Source organism: Carya illinoinensis, chromosome 14 (assembly GCF_018687715.1).
Source record: "Carya illinoinensis cultivar Pawnee chromosome 14, C.illinoinensisPawnee_v1, whole genome shotgun sequence".
In the NCBI taxonomy this organism is placed as follows: Eukaryota; Viridiplantae; Streptophyta; class Magnoliopsida; order Fagales; family Juglandaceae; genus Carya; species Carya illinoinensis.
Window position 1 is genome coordinate 23,383,780 of NC_056765.1, and position 17,720 is coordinate 23,401,499.

Genomic DNA, 17,720 nt, shown 5'->3' on the forward strand with positions numbered 1-17,720 from the left:
GCCCGGTTCTGCGCCCGGCGCGTTCGTAGCCAAGCATCCCCTAGCCCCGCTCCCGTCATCTCTCTCGACAACTCAGGGGACATCACTCAGTTTATTCCGCTCCCGAGTGACCAGAGGAGCTCCACCGAAATAATAACCCATCCCGGCTTGGGCTCGTGATACACACGCACCCGTAAAACCACTCACGCCAATACACAGGCTTTTCACACAAATCCCACAAACACATGTGCATGCACCATGAAATGCCATATCAATGCATAATAAAATAATCCAACAACATAAATCAATAAAACAGACAACTCCGTCCTCCATCCATCCGACCCCCGAAACTCCTCGGACTCAGTCCGGAATCAACAACCAACAACAAATATTTATGGAATGAGCAATATATATTTAAATCTGAAAGTAGGGTTTGGAAAATACTTACAGCGCTATACGGTATTTTTAGAAAGCTCGCGGCGTTGCAAACGGCGGAGGAAAAGCAACGTAACAGTGTAATTTACACTGTGTCCGTGGGTAATAAATTACCCATTTTTGAACGGGGACAAACCAGGGCTTAGGATTGATAGGGAATGGTTTAGGGATGATTGTGAAGCTATTGGAAGTGGTGGTTGGCCGTGGGTGGCGGCGAAAACGCCGGAAATAGGCCGGAAAACTCAAATCGGAAAGCAAGCTCGTAGGAGCTGTTCCGGTGGTCGTTGGAGGCCGGAAATAGGTGGGTTAGGACGGCAAGGAGTCGGTGATGAAGTGGTGAAGAAATGGTGGCCGGAGGTGGAGAGACGGCGGCGGATCGGAGTAAAATCCGTGGGGAAAGAAATGGCTCTTCCGGCCAAACGGCCGGCCGGATGGGGGAGATATTTGGTGGGAAGGTGCGCCGGAGGGAGGGGGTTCGAACGAGACCGGCGGCGAGCCAAACGGTGGCCGGACGGCGGCGGTCTGGGCAGAAAACAGTTCCGGCGACAGGGGCAAAAACAGAGCAGGTGCAGCCACTTCCGGCGGCTCTCGAAAGCAAACGGCTGGTCCGATGGCTCTGAAAATTGGTGGGGATGATCTATGGTGGAAGGGGAAGAGAATGGTGGTGACGGTGCATCAAACGGTGGCCGGACGGCGGAGAACCGGCCGGTCAAAGGGGCAGCGACGGGATGGAGAGAAAAAGGGGCTGCTGCGTACGCGGGAGAGGAGGAAGAAGAAAGAAGAAGAAAAAAAAAAAAGAAAAAGAAAGAAAAAGAAGGAAAAGGAAAAAGAAAAAGGAAAAAGAGAAAAGAAAAAGAAAAGATGAGGGAAAAGAAATGAGGTCCAGTCCTCACTCCGGAAACCAAAACTGATCCGCCGAAAACGATTTTAAAAACCGTAAAACGACTAAATAAAATAAACACATCAAATAAATTAAAAACCAATTTAAAACACATTAATTCAAAATAAATAAACTAATATATTAATTAAATTAAAAACAACCCTTCAGTGAAAATACACGTAAAAGCGGGTCATCACAATAAAGCCAGGATAATAATTTTTTTTATTAGTAATAGAGTACCTTATCTATTGTAATATTTTATTTAATGACTTATAATTTATGACTAATCTAGGAACACCTCTTTTTAATTATGCTTGTTTCTGAACATAGAAAGCAGTACAACTTTATGGGGATTTACTTTTTATAATTAATCATTTGATAATAAATCATTAATTTTTTTTTTTACAGAATTCTAATAATTCATTATTTGTTTGAATTGGTCTAGCTTTAGTTTGGATATTCTTTTCAAAGAAATCTTTTCATAGGGTAATTCAACCATGTATTGTTTTCTATTCTAAAAAGTATTAGGTAAGTTGGAGCATACTTATTTTTCAATTGAAGTTATTAATTTTTTGAATTAATAATGGATCTTTTAATTGTTCTTCAATTATATTCTATTTTAATTCTTATTTTAGAAAATTTATTTGTTTTTCTTTCCTTTTAATCTTATTTTTAATTAAAAGGTTAATTTCTTTAATCAATGAAACTTCTTTTAAGGGATTAATTTCTTTTGAAACTGAAGGAGATTGAAATTTAAATTGAAATTCTTTTTCCAATATTTTTGTAGAAATTCTTTCTTTTGTCACAAAGAAATGATTAAGTAAGGCAAGGAAATAGTTTCCTAATATTACTGTAGTGTTGATATTTTTTACTAATATAAATTTTGTTTTAAAAAAATTCCATTATTACAAATGTGGGCATTTGATCATTTATAATTTATATTTAATTTTGCTCCATTAGCTTGCGATAATGTCTCTTTTGTTTTTTTAAAATATTGATAAGGTATTATTCCTTCTTTTGCTCTGGTATCTAATAAAACAATTACCGTAAAAGAAAATTCTTTATTAATAGAGATACTTAATTCAGTATACAATTTTCAAAAATTTATTTTATTAAGAATATTAATGAAATTATCTAGTTCTTCTTTAATAACTATTTCTAAACTTTCTCCTTATTCGTTTTTAGGAGAATTAGTATTATTATTAATTTTTAATAGAATAATTTATTGTAATAATTATTTATTTGAAACTTCTAATTTAGTGTTAGAGGCTTTGAGATTTCTGATTTCTTTTTTGATTTCATTAATTTCTTATTGTTGGTCCTTTAAAGTAATTTTTTGTGCTTATGTTTTAAATTATTTATTATTTTTGAGAAATTATTTATTATTTTTGAGAAATTCTTTTCTTTCTTGTGGATTACTAATTTTATCTATTAATTCTAATATAATATTTTCATGTGTTGATAGTACATTAATGATTTTATTACAAATATAATTATTCTTATCCAAGCAATTACAAATATATACCTCATTTTCTTCTGATTTACTATTAGAAGATTAATTGTTCTGGGAGGTTTGATTCTTTTAATTGATAAATTTCTTCTTTTTTTGAAGAACTTTCCTCTTTCTCACTTGAATGTATTATAAAAATATTTAATAATTTTTTTTACTGTTTCAGGTACATCTAATTCATTAATTTATTTTTTAACATTACAATTTGATGAATAATGTCCAACTCCACATTTATAGCAAACAATTTATTTTTTCTTTTTATTATATTTTTTTGTACTTTTTACTGGTTTATTAAATGTTTATTTTTCTTTTGTCTTTGTAGAAGGCTTTTTATATTTCCATTTTTTATTTGGATAACTCTTATAATTTCTTTTCACCTTTTTATGTTTTCTAGATGGGGCTAATAATGGATTATAATCAAACTATTCATAAAAGGTACCTAACTTTTCCTTAGCAATTTTTTTTTTTCTTTATCCATTTGCTTTTTTAATTTTAGATCATTACATATAATTAGACCAGTTCTATTAATAAAAGTTATTACATCACTATATGTGAGATTAATAAAATTAATAGTACCATCTGGTTTTACTAATGATTCCCATACCTTTAGGGCAAAGTAATATAAAAGTCCGACTATGATTTTTTTCTTCCATTGTGGTTGTTGACAATAATTTTTTATCATAAATTTAGTTAGAAATATATCTTTATACCATTTAAAATCAAATAGTTACTATATTAACTATATACATTACTATATAATTTGCTATAGTAACTATATAGATTAATATATCCTATATAGATCACTATACTATATACCCATGTAAGTCTACTATATAGTATACAAATTTATTATAGTATTGAACATTAATATATAAGTTATGTTCGAACGTTAAATCAACATTTGAATGTGGTAGGAATTGCATTGGAACATTATAGTGAATGTTCGAATGTTAACAAAAAATTGGCGAAAACTTTTGCACGTTTATTCTATGCCATATACGGAAAACCTAATTTTAAATTGTGATGACCCATTTTTAGGTGTATTTTCGCTGAAGGAGTTGTTTTTAATTTAATTATATATTAGCTTTTTTATTTTAAATTATTGTATTTTAATTAGTTTTATTTTATTTGATGTGGTGTTTAATTTATTTTAGTCGTTTTATGTTTTTAAAATCATTTTCGTCGGGTTAGTTTTTGGATTTCAGAGATGAGGATTAGACCTCATTTCTTTTTTCTATCTTTTCTTTTTCCCTTTTTCCTTTTTTCTCTCTTTTCTTTCTTTTCTTCCTTCTTTCTTTTCTTTTTCTTCTTCTTCTTCTTTTTCTCTTCTTCCCCCTCGTGCGCTCGACCCAGCCCCCCCTCCATTTCTGTCCGTCCTTTCCACCGTCCAGTTCGTCGTCGTCCCGCCGTCGTGCAGTGCACTGCCCCCACCAGTTGTTTCCCCTCCGGCCAGTGATCACCTCTCCCAATTTTCAGGCCAACCCGTGCAACCGTTAGCTGCCACGCATGGCTGGAAGTCATGGCACTAGCTCTCCCTTCTCTCTCTGTCGCCAGTTGCTTCCTTAGTCCAGAACCACCGCTCGCCGGTGACGTGGCCGACACCACCCACCCAGTTTTCTTCCCCTCTAACCAGTGAACATCCCCACCAAGTTTCACCTCCATCCGAGCCACCGTTAGCCGTCACGAACTCCTCCAAGCTGCACGGTTTTTGTGCTTTTCCGCCGCCGTCGTTCCACCTCCGGCCACCACCTCTTCACAATTTCTTCCCCTATCTCTTGCCGTCCTACCCACCCAATTCTGGCCCCGATCCGTTGCCGGAGTAGCTCCCACGAGCTCAACTCCGTTCAACCCCTTTTTGCACTTCCACCGCTATTTCCACCGCCACCCACGGCCAAAGCTCACTTCCTTTAGCTTCATAAACATCCCTAAACCATTCCCTATCAATTTCGTGTCTTGGTTTGTCCCCGTTCGAAAGTGGGTAATTTCCTACCCACAGCCACAGTGTAAAATATACTGTTACGTTGCTTTTTCTCCGCCGTTTACAATGCAGCAAGCTTTCAAAAAATACCATATAGTGCTATAAGTATTTTCCAAACTCTACTTTTAGATTTAAATATATTTTACTCTTACAATAAATTATCTAGTTGGTTGGTTGATTCCGGACTGAATCTGAGGAGTTCGGGGGTAGGATGGATTGAGGACAGAGTTGCTTGGTTTGTTGATTTGTGATTGGTTGGTTTTTTTGCGTCTTGATGTTGCATTTACATGGTGCATGCACGTACATTGTATTTAATTGAGAAAAACCGATGTAATATGTGTAAATGGATTTTCGGGTGCATGTGTATCACGACCCCAAGTCAAGATGGGTTATTATCTCGGTGGAGCTCCTTTGTTCATTCGGGAGAGTAATATATTGAGTGATGTCCCCTGAGTTGTCGGTGGGCAACAACGGGAGCGGGCGAGATGATAACGCTCTCGTACCGACTTCGTGGTCCTTTGCTGGCGAGGCCTAGAGGATGCTTGGTTATGAACGCGCAGGGCGCGGAACTGGGCATCGCTCATTTAGGTTTCATACGCATGGTCGTTACCCGTGGTGTGGCACAGGAGCCAGGGTGTGCAGATGATCCCTACGGGAGGTCATGGTGCATTCAGATTAATTGGTTTTGGATTGAGTTGGTTTTGGGCCAAATGTGACTTTTGGCATGAGTTGGAAAGTAATACGTTTTTGGGGGCAAATGGGTTTTTTGGCGTGCGTGGAAAAATATGGTTTTACGGGTTATGTGCATTGGCATTCTCTCATGCATATTGTTTGAGTTTTAATATGCTTTTATCTAGTGGTGTTTGGATCTTACTTACCTGCGGCACCATTTTGGTACAGTAGATTTTGATGCAGAGATCGAGGAAGAGGAGGAGACTGAGCCCTAGGATGCGGCTCCGCCAGAGTTTTGAGTTGAAATTTAAGCTTTGTTGTTGGTTTAACTATATTTGTAGTTTGTAATATTTTAATATGTATGTTTTGAACAGCTCTGTATTAACTAAGAAAAATTTTGGTACTTAGTTATATGACTTTCGTTATTTGCTGCATATTTCTTTTTGCACATTTGTCGCTTATATACATACTTGGCACTCGTCAATAGGGTGGTGACCCGTGTTGTCATCATCTAGATGTCTCAATTTCCCCGTGTCTGTATGTGGGGATTTGGGGGCGTCACAGGTGGTATCAGAGCGGTTTGGCTTTGGGTAAAACCATATGTCCCGTAGGTAGTACCAGAATGTTATTAAAGTTGTGTTTTAAAATTAATTTTAAGTAAAGTTGCTATTTGACATGTTTTATTTGTTTTGAATTTATTTGAACTTGTTTGCTTGTATTTTTTTTTTTTAGTTATGTTATTGCATGCTGGTTTTTTTTTTTTGCTTCTTGTTATATGGTTTGGTTTTGGTTTTTGGTTTAATGTTGTTGGTTTTGATTTGTTTTTCTTAAATGGGGTCAATGCCTGTGTTATGGCAGGAAGATGGTACGATCGACAACACTGTTAGGTATGAATATTTAGCGTAATAGGCTGGAATATTTATCGATATGGCTTGCTATTATAATATCGAGACTTGAAGGGAATGATATGGTTTAGGCGATCTTTGTGGAGTAGGAACTCAAGTCATAATAGGAGGGGGAAATTAGCTTTAAGTCGCCTAAAATAATTGAGATCTTAGGTTTTGTAGAATTTATGTAATGAGTCTTTAGAGTAGAAGATTGTAAGTTCAACTAACATCAAGAATAAATTGATGAGAGTTTCATTTAAGTTTTAAGGTTTTGTGGACTCTAGGAAATGATTTTTATCAATTAATGTTTTAGATTTTGAAAGTTTTGAGAGGCGATTGTTTTATTATCGGGTCTAAAATCTTCAATCTTGCTGATTTCAGAGAATGATCTTTAGATGATCAAAGGTTTAGAATGACTTGATGAATTGCTTTATAGTAAGACTTGAGTTTTAGATATGCGGATTTGGTATGCTAACTTGATCTATCTTAGAGTTTGATTACTCTATAACCATTACCATAGGGGTGATCAAAGTTAAGTTTTTGATATGGAAATTTTCAAGGAGCGTATTTTCTAAGGTTTACGGGTATTGCTCTAGTTCAAAAAAGGTTATTATTATGTTGGAGTTATAGTATTCCTTTGCGTAGATGGAGGTTTCAAACATTTTAGAGTACAATGATGGTCCTAGATAGAGTGCGCGTACTTGGGTTAGATGGCTATTTACTGATTTAAGCTTGGGCAGGGAAATGTCGTAGTTTAGTTGAACCCATAAGGACGAAGGCATGAGCCGTGAATGAACGGAGGTAACAACTAATAAGAGCGCAAAGAATCTAAAGTTAAAATTCTATAGGATTTATGGAATGAGTTTATGGAACCTGAGATGGTAGGTTCAATGAGCATTTGAGGAGTCGATTAAATTGGAACTTTCAGATTTTGCCTAAAGCAAATTGATGAGATTTTGTGAGTTAATTTGTCTACAGCCATTAAGACATCAATTCGTCTAATTTAAGTAATCGATGTGTAGATTGTCAAGAATAGATTTTCTCTATGAGACTCGAAGGTAATGTTTTTGCTGACTCATGAAGAGGGTTGTTTTTTTTAAAAAAAAAAAAAAGTTTTGAAAAATTAAGATTTAGAAGATGCTTATTCTCGAGTTGGGGGTTATAGGGTTGGTAAATTTTAGGAAATGATTCTTTCAGGTTTCAGGACTAAGGTGGTGAAGGTTAGGAAATAATTTTGTCGATCCTAAAACAATATATGTCCATCCAGGGTGTTGGAAGTGGTAGTTTATGTGTTGGTATTAAATGAGTATGTTAATTTGAGTGTTGGTATTCTAGTATTTATTTATTTATTTTTTTTGGGTTGAGGCTGTATGTTCGGCCGACTTTTAGGAATAGATTTTGGCATATTTAAGGATATAAGTTGAGCAGATTCAGGAATGATTTTTATTGATTTGAGGATATAAGTCTAGATGATAGAAATGGTAGCAGTGGATCACTTGTACGTTGGATGATTATTGGTTTTGGCTGTGAGTTTTTGGTAAGATGATCGAAGTGTACAGTCGAAGTGGGTTACTCAATAGAATGATGGTAGGCAATGATTGTTGTGATTATTCGCAGGAATTAATCGTGACTTGAGTTCACTTAGGAATTTAAATTCAGGAGCTATATTGTGTTTTAGAGACTAGGTGTCCAGTCGGAAGAATTATAAACATTATTATTTAGTTTGAAGAGTGTTTGTTGGGTCACCATGTGTGGTGTATGATGAAATCTTGGAGGTTGGAACTTAGGCATCAACGGTGGATAACATAAATAGATTTAGAAGGTAATATGGCTTTAGGACCCAAGAGTGATGTGGAATAATTTTGGAGGATTGAAGATTTGAGTAGTATGGCCTGCCTTGAGATTTAATGGGGATGTGCAACTGAAGAAACTAGTCGTATAAATACTGGCTTATGGAAGTAGATATAAGTGGGCAAGTTACCAAGAAGGTTTCAATAATGTTTTGGTGAGTTTTATGGTGGTTCATATTAAGATTAGTCATTGTCAGGTTTTATGATATTCAGAATTTAGGTGATGAGCTTTTAAATATAGATTGTCGGGTAAAAGTTCATAGTCGCTCTTGTGGGTTGGTCGATATAGATTCGAGCCTTTTAGGTTATGTTCCTTACCTGAGATGTGGCAATTTTATTTTGAAAGGATGATGCTTGTTTTCATTTTGGGATGTTGAGGTTGATGGATATTGATTTCTGTCAACAATCATGGATGTATTTTTGCGGAATGTTGATTTTTGATTAGGGTAGCGATGGCCAACTGAGAAATGAGTGGAGATTTGTTGTAAAGGTTTTCTTGTGATTAGGTGTGGATTGAGCTTGTACTTCATGATGTTAATTTTTTGAGGATATAGCCTTTATGTATTTTGGTGAGTTATCAGAATACGCGCGAAAGCATGATTTTTGGAGATGCTTAGATATTCAAATTTTGTATTGATTTTGAGGAATTAGTAGTGATTTGGAGTTTTAGTGGGAGATTAATCTTTTGGTCGCGCAAATTTTGTTTATTGATGGTTAATTTTGGATGTGGCTATTAGGTTACCAAGGTTGGAATAGGATGAAAATTCGGAAGGTAAAGTAGAGACGTCGTCTATATTAGCAATTTATGGTGTGAAGATAATAACCATTGGATTTGTTGGGAGTTGTCGATGATATGTATCTCTCAATTATGTTCAGAGTTGTATCTTGTATCTTTTTGGCGCTGATGGTTGATCTTGCAAATTTCGAGGACGAAATTTGTTTTAAGGGAGGGAGGATGTGATGACCCGTTTTTACATGTATTTTCGCTGAAGGAGTTATTTTTAATTTAATTATATATTAGCTCTTTTATTTTAAATTATTGTATTTTAATTGATTTTATTTTATTTGAAGTGGTGTTTAATTTATTTTAGTCGTTTTATATTTTTAAAATCGTTTTCGTCGGTTTAATTTTTAGACTTCGAATATGAGGATTGGATCTCATTTCTTTTCTCCATCTTTTATTTTCTTTTTCTCTTTTTCTTTTTCCCTTTTTCCTTTTTTCTTTCTCTTTTCTTTCTTTTCTTCCTTCTTTTTTTTTTTTCCTCTTCTTCCCCCCTGCGCGCTCGCCCCAACCCCTTCCATTTCTATCCGTTCTTTCCACCGCCCAGTTCGCCGCCGTCCCGCCGCCGTGCAGTGCACCGCCCTCACTGGTCGTTTCTCCTTCGGCCGGTGATCACCTCCCCCAATTTTCAGGCCAACCCGTGCAGCTGTTAGCCGCCATGCACGGCTGGAAGTCATGGCACCAGCTCTCCCTTCTCTCTCTGTCGCTGATTGCTTCCTCAGCCCAGAACTGCTGCTCGCAGTTTTCATGGCCGACACCACCCATCCAGTTTTCTTCCCCTCCAACCAGTGAACATCTCCACCAAATTTCACCTCCATTCGAGCCATCGTTAGCCTCCACGAGCTCCTCCAAGCCGCACGGTTTTTGTGCTTTTCTGCTGCCGTCGTTCCACCTCCGGCCACCACCTCTTCACAACTTCTTCCCCTACCTCTTGCCGTCCTAACCCAGCCAATTCTGGCTCCGATCCATTGCTAGAGCAGCTCCCACGAGCTCAACTCTGTTTAGCCCCTTTTTGCACTTCCATCACCGTTTCCACCGCCACCCACGGCCAAAGCTCACTTCCTTTAGCTTCATAAACATCCCTAAACCATTCCCTATCAATTTCGTGTCTTGGTTTGTTCCCGTTCAAAAGTGGGTAATTTCTTACCCACGGCCACAGTGTAAAATACACTGTTACATTGCATTTTTTCCGCCGTTTGCAACGCCGCGAGCTTTTAAAAAATACTGTAAGTATTTTCTGAACTCTTCTTTTAGATTTAAAGGAAGTATCGGGGGTCGGATGGATTGAGGACGGAGTTGCTTGGTTTGTTGATTTGTGATTGGTTGGTTGCTTTGCGTCTTGATGTTGCATTTACATGGTGCATGCACATGCATTTTATTTAATTGAGAAAAACAGGTGTAATATGTGTAAATGGATTTTCGGGTGCGTGTGTATCACGACCCCAAGCTGAGATGGGGTATTATCTCGGTGGAGCTCCTCTGTTCACTCGAGAGCGTAATATACTGAGTGATGTTCCTTGAGTTGTCGCTGGGTGACAACGGGAGCAGGTGGGATGGTAACACTCTCATACCGACTCCGTGGTCCTTTGCTGGTGAGGGCTAGAGGATGCTTGGCTACGAACGCACAGGGCGCAGAACTGGGTATCACTCGTTTAGGTGTCATACGCATGGTCGTTACCAATGGTGTGACATAGGAACCAGGGTGTGCGGATGACCCCTAGGGGAGGTCATGGTGCATTCGGATTAATTGGTTTTGGATTGAGTTGGTTTTGGACCAAATGTGACTTTTGGCGTGAGTTGGAAAGTAATACGTTTTGGGGCCAAATGGGTTTTTTGGCGTGCGTGGAAAAATATGGTTTTACAAGTTATGTGCATTGGAATTCTCTCATGCATATTGTTTGAGTTTTAATATGCTTTTATCTAGTGGCGTTTTGGATCTTACTTACCTGCGGCACCATTTTGGTACTGTAGATTTTGATGCAGAGATCGAGGAGGAGGAGGAAGCTGAGCTCGAGGATGTAGCTCCGCCGGAGTTCTGAGTTGAAGTTTAAGCTTTGTTGTTAGTTTGAATTGTATTTGTAGTTTGTAATATTTTAATATGTATGTTTTGAACAGCTTTGTATTAACTAAAAAAAATTCTGGTACTTAGTTATTTGACTTTCGTTATCTGCTATGTGTTTCTTTTTGCACATTTGTCGCTTATATACACACTTAGCACTCGTCGATAGGGTGATGACCCGTGTTGTCATCATCCGGACGTCTCGATTTTTCCATGTCTGTATGTGGGGATTTAGGGGCGTCACATAAATTATGTTCACATGTCAACAAGATTACATTCAAATGTTATTTTTCATGTTCAAACATGAAATAATGAAGTTTGAACGTTTGTAAAAAATTGGCAGGACCTTTCCCACATTGATTCTATGGCATATACTGGAAATCTAATTTCATACACGTTTGCATGTCAACAACATTACGTTCAAATGGTATCTTGGTACATTCAAACGTGGAATAATTAAGTTCGAACATTTTTAAAAAATTGGCGGGACCTTTCCTTCTTTAATTCTATGGCATATACAGGGACCTAATTTTAACTACATTTACATGTTAACAATGTTACGTTTGAGTGTTATTTTGTTACATTCAATTGTAGAACAATTAAGTTCGATCGTTTTTAAAAAAATTGGCAAGACCTTTCCCGCATTCAGGGAGAAATTAGGATTTGGTGTTTTTTTTGGGAGAGGGGGGGGGGGGGGGGGGGGGGAGGGGCGTTGACAAAGTGTGTAATATGTGTGAATATAAATAATATGTATTTTTTGCACATGCCTATATATAAAAAATAATCATATGTCATAAAATTGTATACAAAACATACATGTCTATAAATCATCTTATAAGCTTTTTCCTTAGGATTTCCATAGTTTGCTAGCGATCATTACAAAAATAAAAGAAAGTGAAATATCAATTTAGGATTTCTCCTTCAAATTAAGCTCAACGGTGATCTTTCACAGAATAAAATTCATCCATTATCATCTCTGAAGTGAAATTCTTGGCAATTTTTTTCTCAATATGAATTAGCAAATGATCTTTAAGAAACTCATCTTCCACTCGAGTACTCAATTTAGTTCTTATAATTTTTATGACAGAAAATGATTGCTTAGTAGTAGTAGTAGAAACAAGAAGAGTTAATACTAGACGAATTAACCTATCAATCAAATAATAAATTTTTGACTTTTTTAAAATTGCTAGTCCTTTGCATAACTCAGATAGTGTAGACATATCTTAAAAATCTAAATGTCTCAGCACATCAAACTCATAATGCTACAATTGAATTCTCAAAAGGAATTTTTCTTGCTCAATAACATCTTGTGGATAAAACTTCTCAACCAATTTGCATATATCATCAATTTTAAATGATTTGTATGGTTTAAAGCAGCATTAAGAATGAGAATTTTCATTGTATGGTTGTTCAATCTATCATCAATTCTTGTAATTGGAAGTCTATTGTAGCAGTAAATATATCAATCCTAAAATAATGCTCTATTGACTTGTCAACTTGACGACGATATTTGCTTCAAGTTCTAATATCTTGGTCATTCATATCAGGAATATCAATTTGGTGTTTTTCAAAAAATGATTTAACATCAGTAAGCAAAGACTCCCACCTATCATCTCTCAGATTTTGAATGAGTATTTTTGTGGTTGAAACTAGACTCTTGACATTCATAATATTTAGGGAATTTTGTTGCAAAAATTGGAAAAGTGCATTAGTGATTCCCATGATTTTTTTCATCACATGTAATATCAGAATAAATTCATAAGATGTTAATATTATGTAAGCCAATTCAGCATCACCATGTTGAGAATAATTTGATTCCTCATTTGAGATAGTATTAATAATTGAGCAAGTAGCACGGGACATCCTTGTCAAACTACAAATAGATTGAAAATGAGATCCCTATTTGGTATCTCTTAACTCATCGTAGCGTACCAATTTGATTTTCCCATTTTCCAGTCTCAATCTCATTAAAAGTGATCAAACTTTCAATTTCAGCAACTTGAGCAAATTTTAATTCATCATGACATTTAGAAGAACCAATAATAATATTGATAATGGATGTTAAATGGACAAAGAACTGATGAACATGTTTGGCTTCTCTAGAGATTGCAACTAAAGCTAATTGTAATTTATGAACCCAACAATGCACATAATATGCATAGGGACAATCTTTAAGAGATACATTTCATTCACCACGCATATTACTTCCTACATCATATCCCTGACTTCGAATATTCTCAATTTCAAGGTTGCAACAAGAAAGAAGAACACATCTCATTTTTTAGAGTTAGTGCCATAGTATTTTTGACATGCACAATATGAAAAAATCACTCTCTAATAAAATTATATTTATCAACAAATCTCAAAATGATAGCCATTTATTCTCTTTTAGACTCTTCCCGAGTTTTGTCAACAAGAACACAAAATTTGGTATCTTTGATTTCTTTGCGAATTACATTTCACACTTTATTTGTAAATATATGCAAAATTTCCTTTTGAATTTTAGGTGATGTATATTTGGTATTTTGTTGAGCATTTTCCATGACAACTCCATTTACTTGATCATTATAATTTGGCAAAAGTTTTTTCAGTTCAATGACCTCATTATAATTTGATCATTATGATTTTTTAAGTCAGAGCTTTCATCATGACCTCTAAAGCTACAAGCTTGAAACGTAAGCTATTGAACACTTTCTATCAAAGTTTTGAGCCGCAACCGAGTATTCTCCATCTGTTGTGATACTGTTTTTCAACTAACTTGTCAATATGTCTTGAATGATTCATTAGATCCTCACAACATTTTACAGCATTTTTATGTGGTGAATTTGGATCTCTCCCCATATGTCCTATTAAAGGACAATTCATCCTATCATTCACTTTTTTCCAATTGTCAAAACTTTTATTGGTAAATGCATTTGATCTTGGATGGCCTATTGGATTCTTAGCAAAAATGTAGCATGGAAGACAAAATATATCATTATTCGATGGTAAGTACTCAAACCAATTTGAATATATTTGAAACTAAGAAAATTGAAATCAACGACATTGATTGCCTATTCCTGAAAATGGATGTTCTAAAAGTTTAGGTTGATATGGACTAGCTTTAAGATAAACATGTCGGATCTCGTCTTGTAAGTTAATAGGAAATTCTAATATTTGTGAATATAATCCTGGATCATGTTCCAAAGAGATAGCATTCATCTCTTCAAATTGGATTCTTCAAGTTTTAAAGGGATGCTAGTCAATGATAGAAACATCACGTTCTATTGTTAACAAGCTTTCTAAATATATATTACTCTCCGAATTGTCCACATCTTTCTTTTCAAAAAAAGAATCAATTGTTCTTAATTTGCTCATATTTTTCTATATTTTAAGAAAAATTTATAAATCAAGAATAAACCTGAGACATACCTAATAAGTAATGATATAAAGCTATTAGATTTTTTTATATAGCTTGAAATTTATTAAAGTGAACAAAAAAAAAAAAAAAACTAGATACAAATTTCTATCAGACTATCAACAGAATAATCATTGAGCTGCCAAGCTGGTAGAATTGGAAAATTCATTAAGTACCTTGTAGAAACCTGTGGCCCTCTCTCAAAGATCATAAAATACCTTTTTGTTTTTTTTGAAGAAAATCCACCATTTCATTAAACCAAGGAAGATGGAGATACACGATTACAGGGAGGTCCAAAGACCACAACAACTGAACTCTCTCCTAGCTTAAGGGAATCCTTGGCCAGATTGTGAGCCATTTGATTGCCACACCTCCTAACAAAAGCCATAGACCATTGGCATAGACTGGATAGCACCAAACTAGTGTCATACATGACCATTCCCACCCTATCCCATCTCTCAACCTGTTGATTAATGCCATTCACTATCCGCAAAGCGTCCCCTTCCAAGATGACAGGGCTGAACTCCAAGTCCTTAGCCAGAGAAGCTGCCTGAAAAGCTCCTAAAGCTTCAGCCAATAGAGGGTCAGGAATGCAGGAGACAAGAAACTGCTTTGTGACTAAAACCTTGCCTTCATGGTCTCGGGCCACCAGACCAATGCCAACTCTAGCTTGGGGCACATCCACAGCAGCATCCCAGTTAATTTTAATTGAACCTGAAGAAGGAGGAGACCACCCAGTTTGAGTACTAGATGCTTGAGGTGTATTTTTCCTACTTCCTTGGGCCTCCTTATAAGTTGCAAGAGATAGTGATGCTTGATTCACCACCAGATTCGGATGCATGAAGGAACCCTAAAAAATCAGTTTATTTCTTCTAGTCCATATGTTCCTGGTAATGACTGAAAACAGTTCCATCAAAGGTTGTGTACCTTGCTTGCTGAGGCACTCGAACAGTTCCTTAAAGTTGTCTACCCTTAAAGAGCTTTTTTGGAAAAACATATGGCTTTGACTCCAAACATCCATGGCAGAGGTGCAGTTCTAGAGAGCATGAGTGGTGGTTTCCTCTTCCGAGCAACAGATAGGACATATAGGGGAGTCCACAATCTTTTTCCTGAAGAGGTTGAGTTTTGCAGGGAGAGCTTCTAAGCATGCACGCCACAAGAAAGATTTGGTAGCATTAGGGACCTGTAGATACCACAAACCAGTCCAGTCTCTCTGCCTCAGCAACCCTCTAGAAGACTGTCCCTTGAGCTGTGCAACAAGCTCCTTCTGAAGGTGATAGGCACTCTTAACAGTGAAAGAGCCATCTTTGGATCCCAACCAGATTAGTTTATCCATAGCACCAGATGAGCTTAAGGGAATTCTCTGGATCACTACTGCTAACTCAGAGCCAAAAACTTCTGTTATCAAGCCTCTATCCCACTGCCTAGTTGCTTGGTTTATGAGTCTAGCCACTTTATCATCCTCCAGCAGAATATGTACAGGTGATTGGATTCTATAGCTTGTAGGTTGTGGCAGCCACCTATCTTTCCATATTTTGGTGTTTTGACCATCACCAATGCACCATATGGAGCCTTTATCTATCAGTCCCTTAGCAGCATAGAGACTTCTCCATATAAATGAAGGCCTATGACCCACTTTGGCTTGAATGAAATCAACACTTGGGAAATATTTCAATTTTAGGACTTGTGCAGCAAGGGAATTGGGCTGTTGGATAATTCTCCACCCTTGCTTAGCCAAAAGAGCTAAATTAAAACTCTCAAGGTCTCTAAAGCCCAAGCCACCTGCAGATTTCGATCTTCCCATCTGACCCCAAGATATCCAGTGCACCCTTTTTTCATTTTGTAGATGGCCCCACCAGTAATGGTGCATAACTTTGTTTATTTTATTCAAAAGGGATTTAGGTAGTTTGAAGACTCCCATGCAATAAGTGGGAAGGGCTTGAATCACAGCCTTAAGAAGTATTTCCTTCCCTGCCTGAGAGAGAAACTTGTTTTTCCAGTTACTGGTTCTTCCTCTGATCCTATCAATGATATCCTTAAATGCAGCATGCTTAGATCTACCAATGAGAGCTGGTAATCCAAGATACTTATCATAGCTTGAGGAGGCCCTAGTTCCAGCAAGATTCAAAATGTATTCTCTTGCAGCTGGCTTTGTGTTGGGACTGAAGAAGATAGAGGTTTTGGTCTTGTTAAGTTTCTGACCCGAGGCTTCTTCATAAAGGTTCAGCAAAACATGGATAGATGACCACTCTCCTGCATTGGCTCTACAAAAAATCAAGCTATCATCAGCAAAAAATAGGTGATTAATGCTAAGCTTCCCCCTGGAAATAGGAAATCCATGAATCAACTTGATACTTTCAGCATGATTCATTAAGCTACTAAGCACCTCAGCCACCATGATAAAAAGATAGGGGAGAGGGGATCTCCCTGTCTGATTCCTCTAGTTGGAATAAACTTGCAATAAGAACTACCATTAATAAGGAGAGAATAGGATACCGTAGTTACACACTGCATGACCAAGTTAATCCATCTGTTGCTGAAGCCCATCTTACCCATGACCCTTCTCAAGAAAGCCCACTCCACTCTATCATAGGCCTTGCTCATGTCAAGCTTTATAGCCATATATCCTTGCTTCCCTTTGCCTTTGGTTGACATTGCATGAAGAGTTTCGAAAGCCACTATAACATTGTCCATGATCATCCTGCCAGGAATAAAAGCACTTTGGGTAGGTGCAATAATATTAGGAAGAATCAGTTTAAGCCTATTCGAGAGAACTTTGGACACCACCTTGTAAATGACATTGCAAAGTGAGATGGGCCTAAAATCCAGAACAGTTTGGGGATTTCTGATTTTTGGGATTAGAACTATGAAAGTATCATTAATAGCTGCAATATTACCATCCCCATTTAATATTTCCAAGACAGCATCAGTGAGGTCAACTCCTACAATATCCCAGTGTGATTGGTAGAACAAAGCAGGGTATCCATCTGGTCCTGGAGACCCCATGGGATTCATATGGAACAGAGCAAACTTTACCTCTTCAGCTGAAAACTGTTTGGTTAGGTTGGCATTCATCTCCCTATCTATTCGAGGATGGACCTGGTTCAAACATGCCTCAATTCCCCTTGGATTTGATGATGTAAAGAGTTCTTGGTAGTACTGAGAAAACAAACCAGAAATCTCTCTCATGTTTGTTGTAAAGCTTTCATCAGTCCTCATAAGCTTATGAATCCCATTGTTCTTCCTCCTCTGATTGGCAAATTTATGGAAGAATTTAGAATTTCTGTCACCA

The 17,720-nt window shown here is 36.9% G+C and overlaps 1 protein-coding gene across 1 annotated transcript; it reads right to left on the bottom strand.

Moving 5' to 3' along the window:
* Positions 1–14,681: 14,681 nt before the first annotated feature.
* On the bottom strand, positions 14,682–15,269 carry LOC122293700. Its single transcript, XM_043102205.1, has one exon. It carries the CDS (start codon positions 15,267–15,269, stop codon positions 14,682–14,684), a length of 588 nt encoding a protein of 195 aa, XP_042958139.1.
* Positions 15,270–17,720: the final 2,451 nt, after the last annotated feature.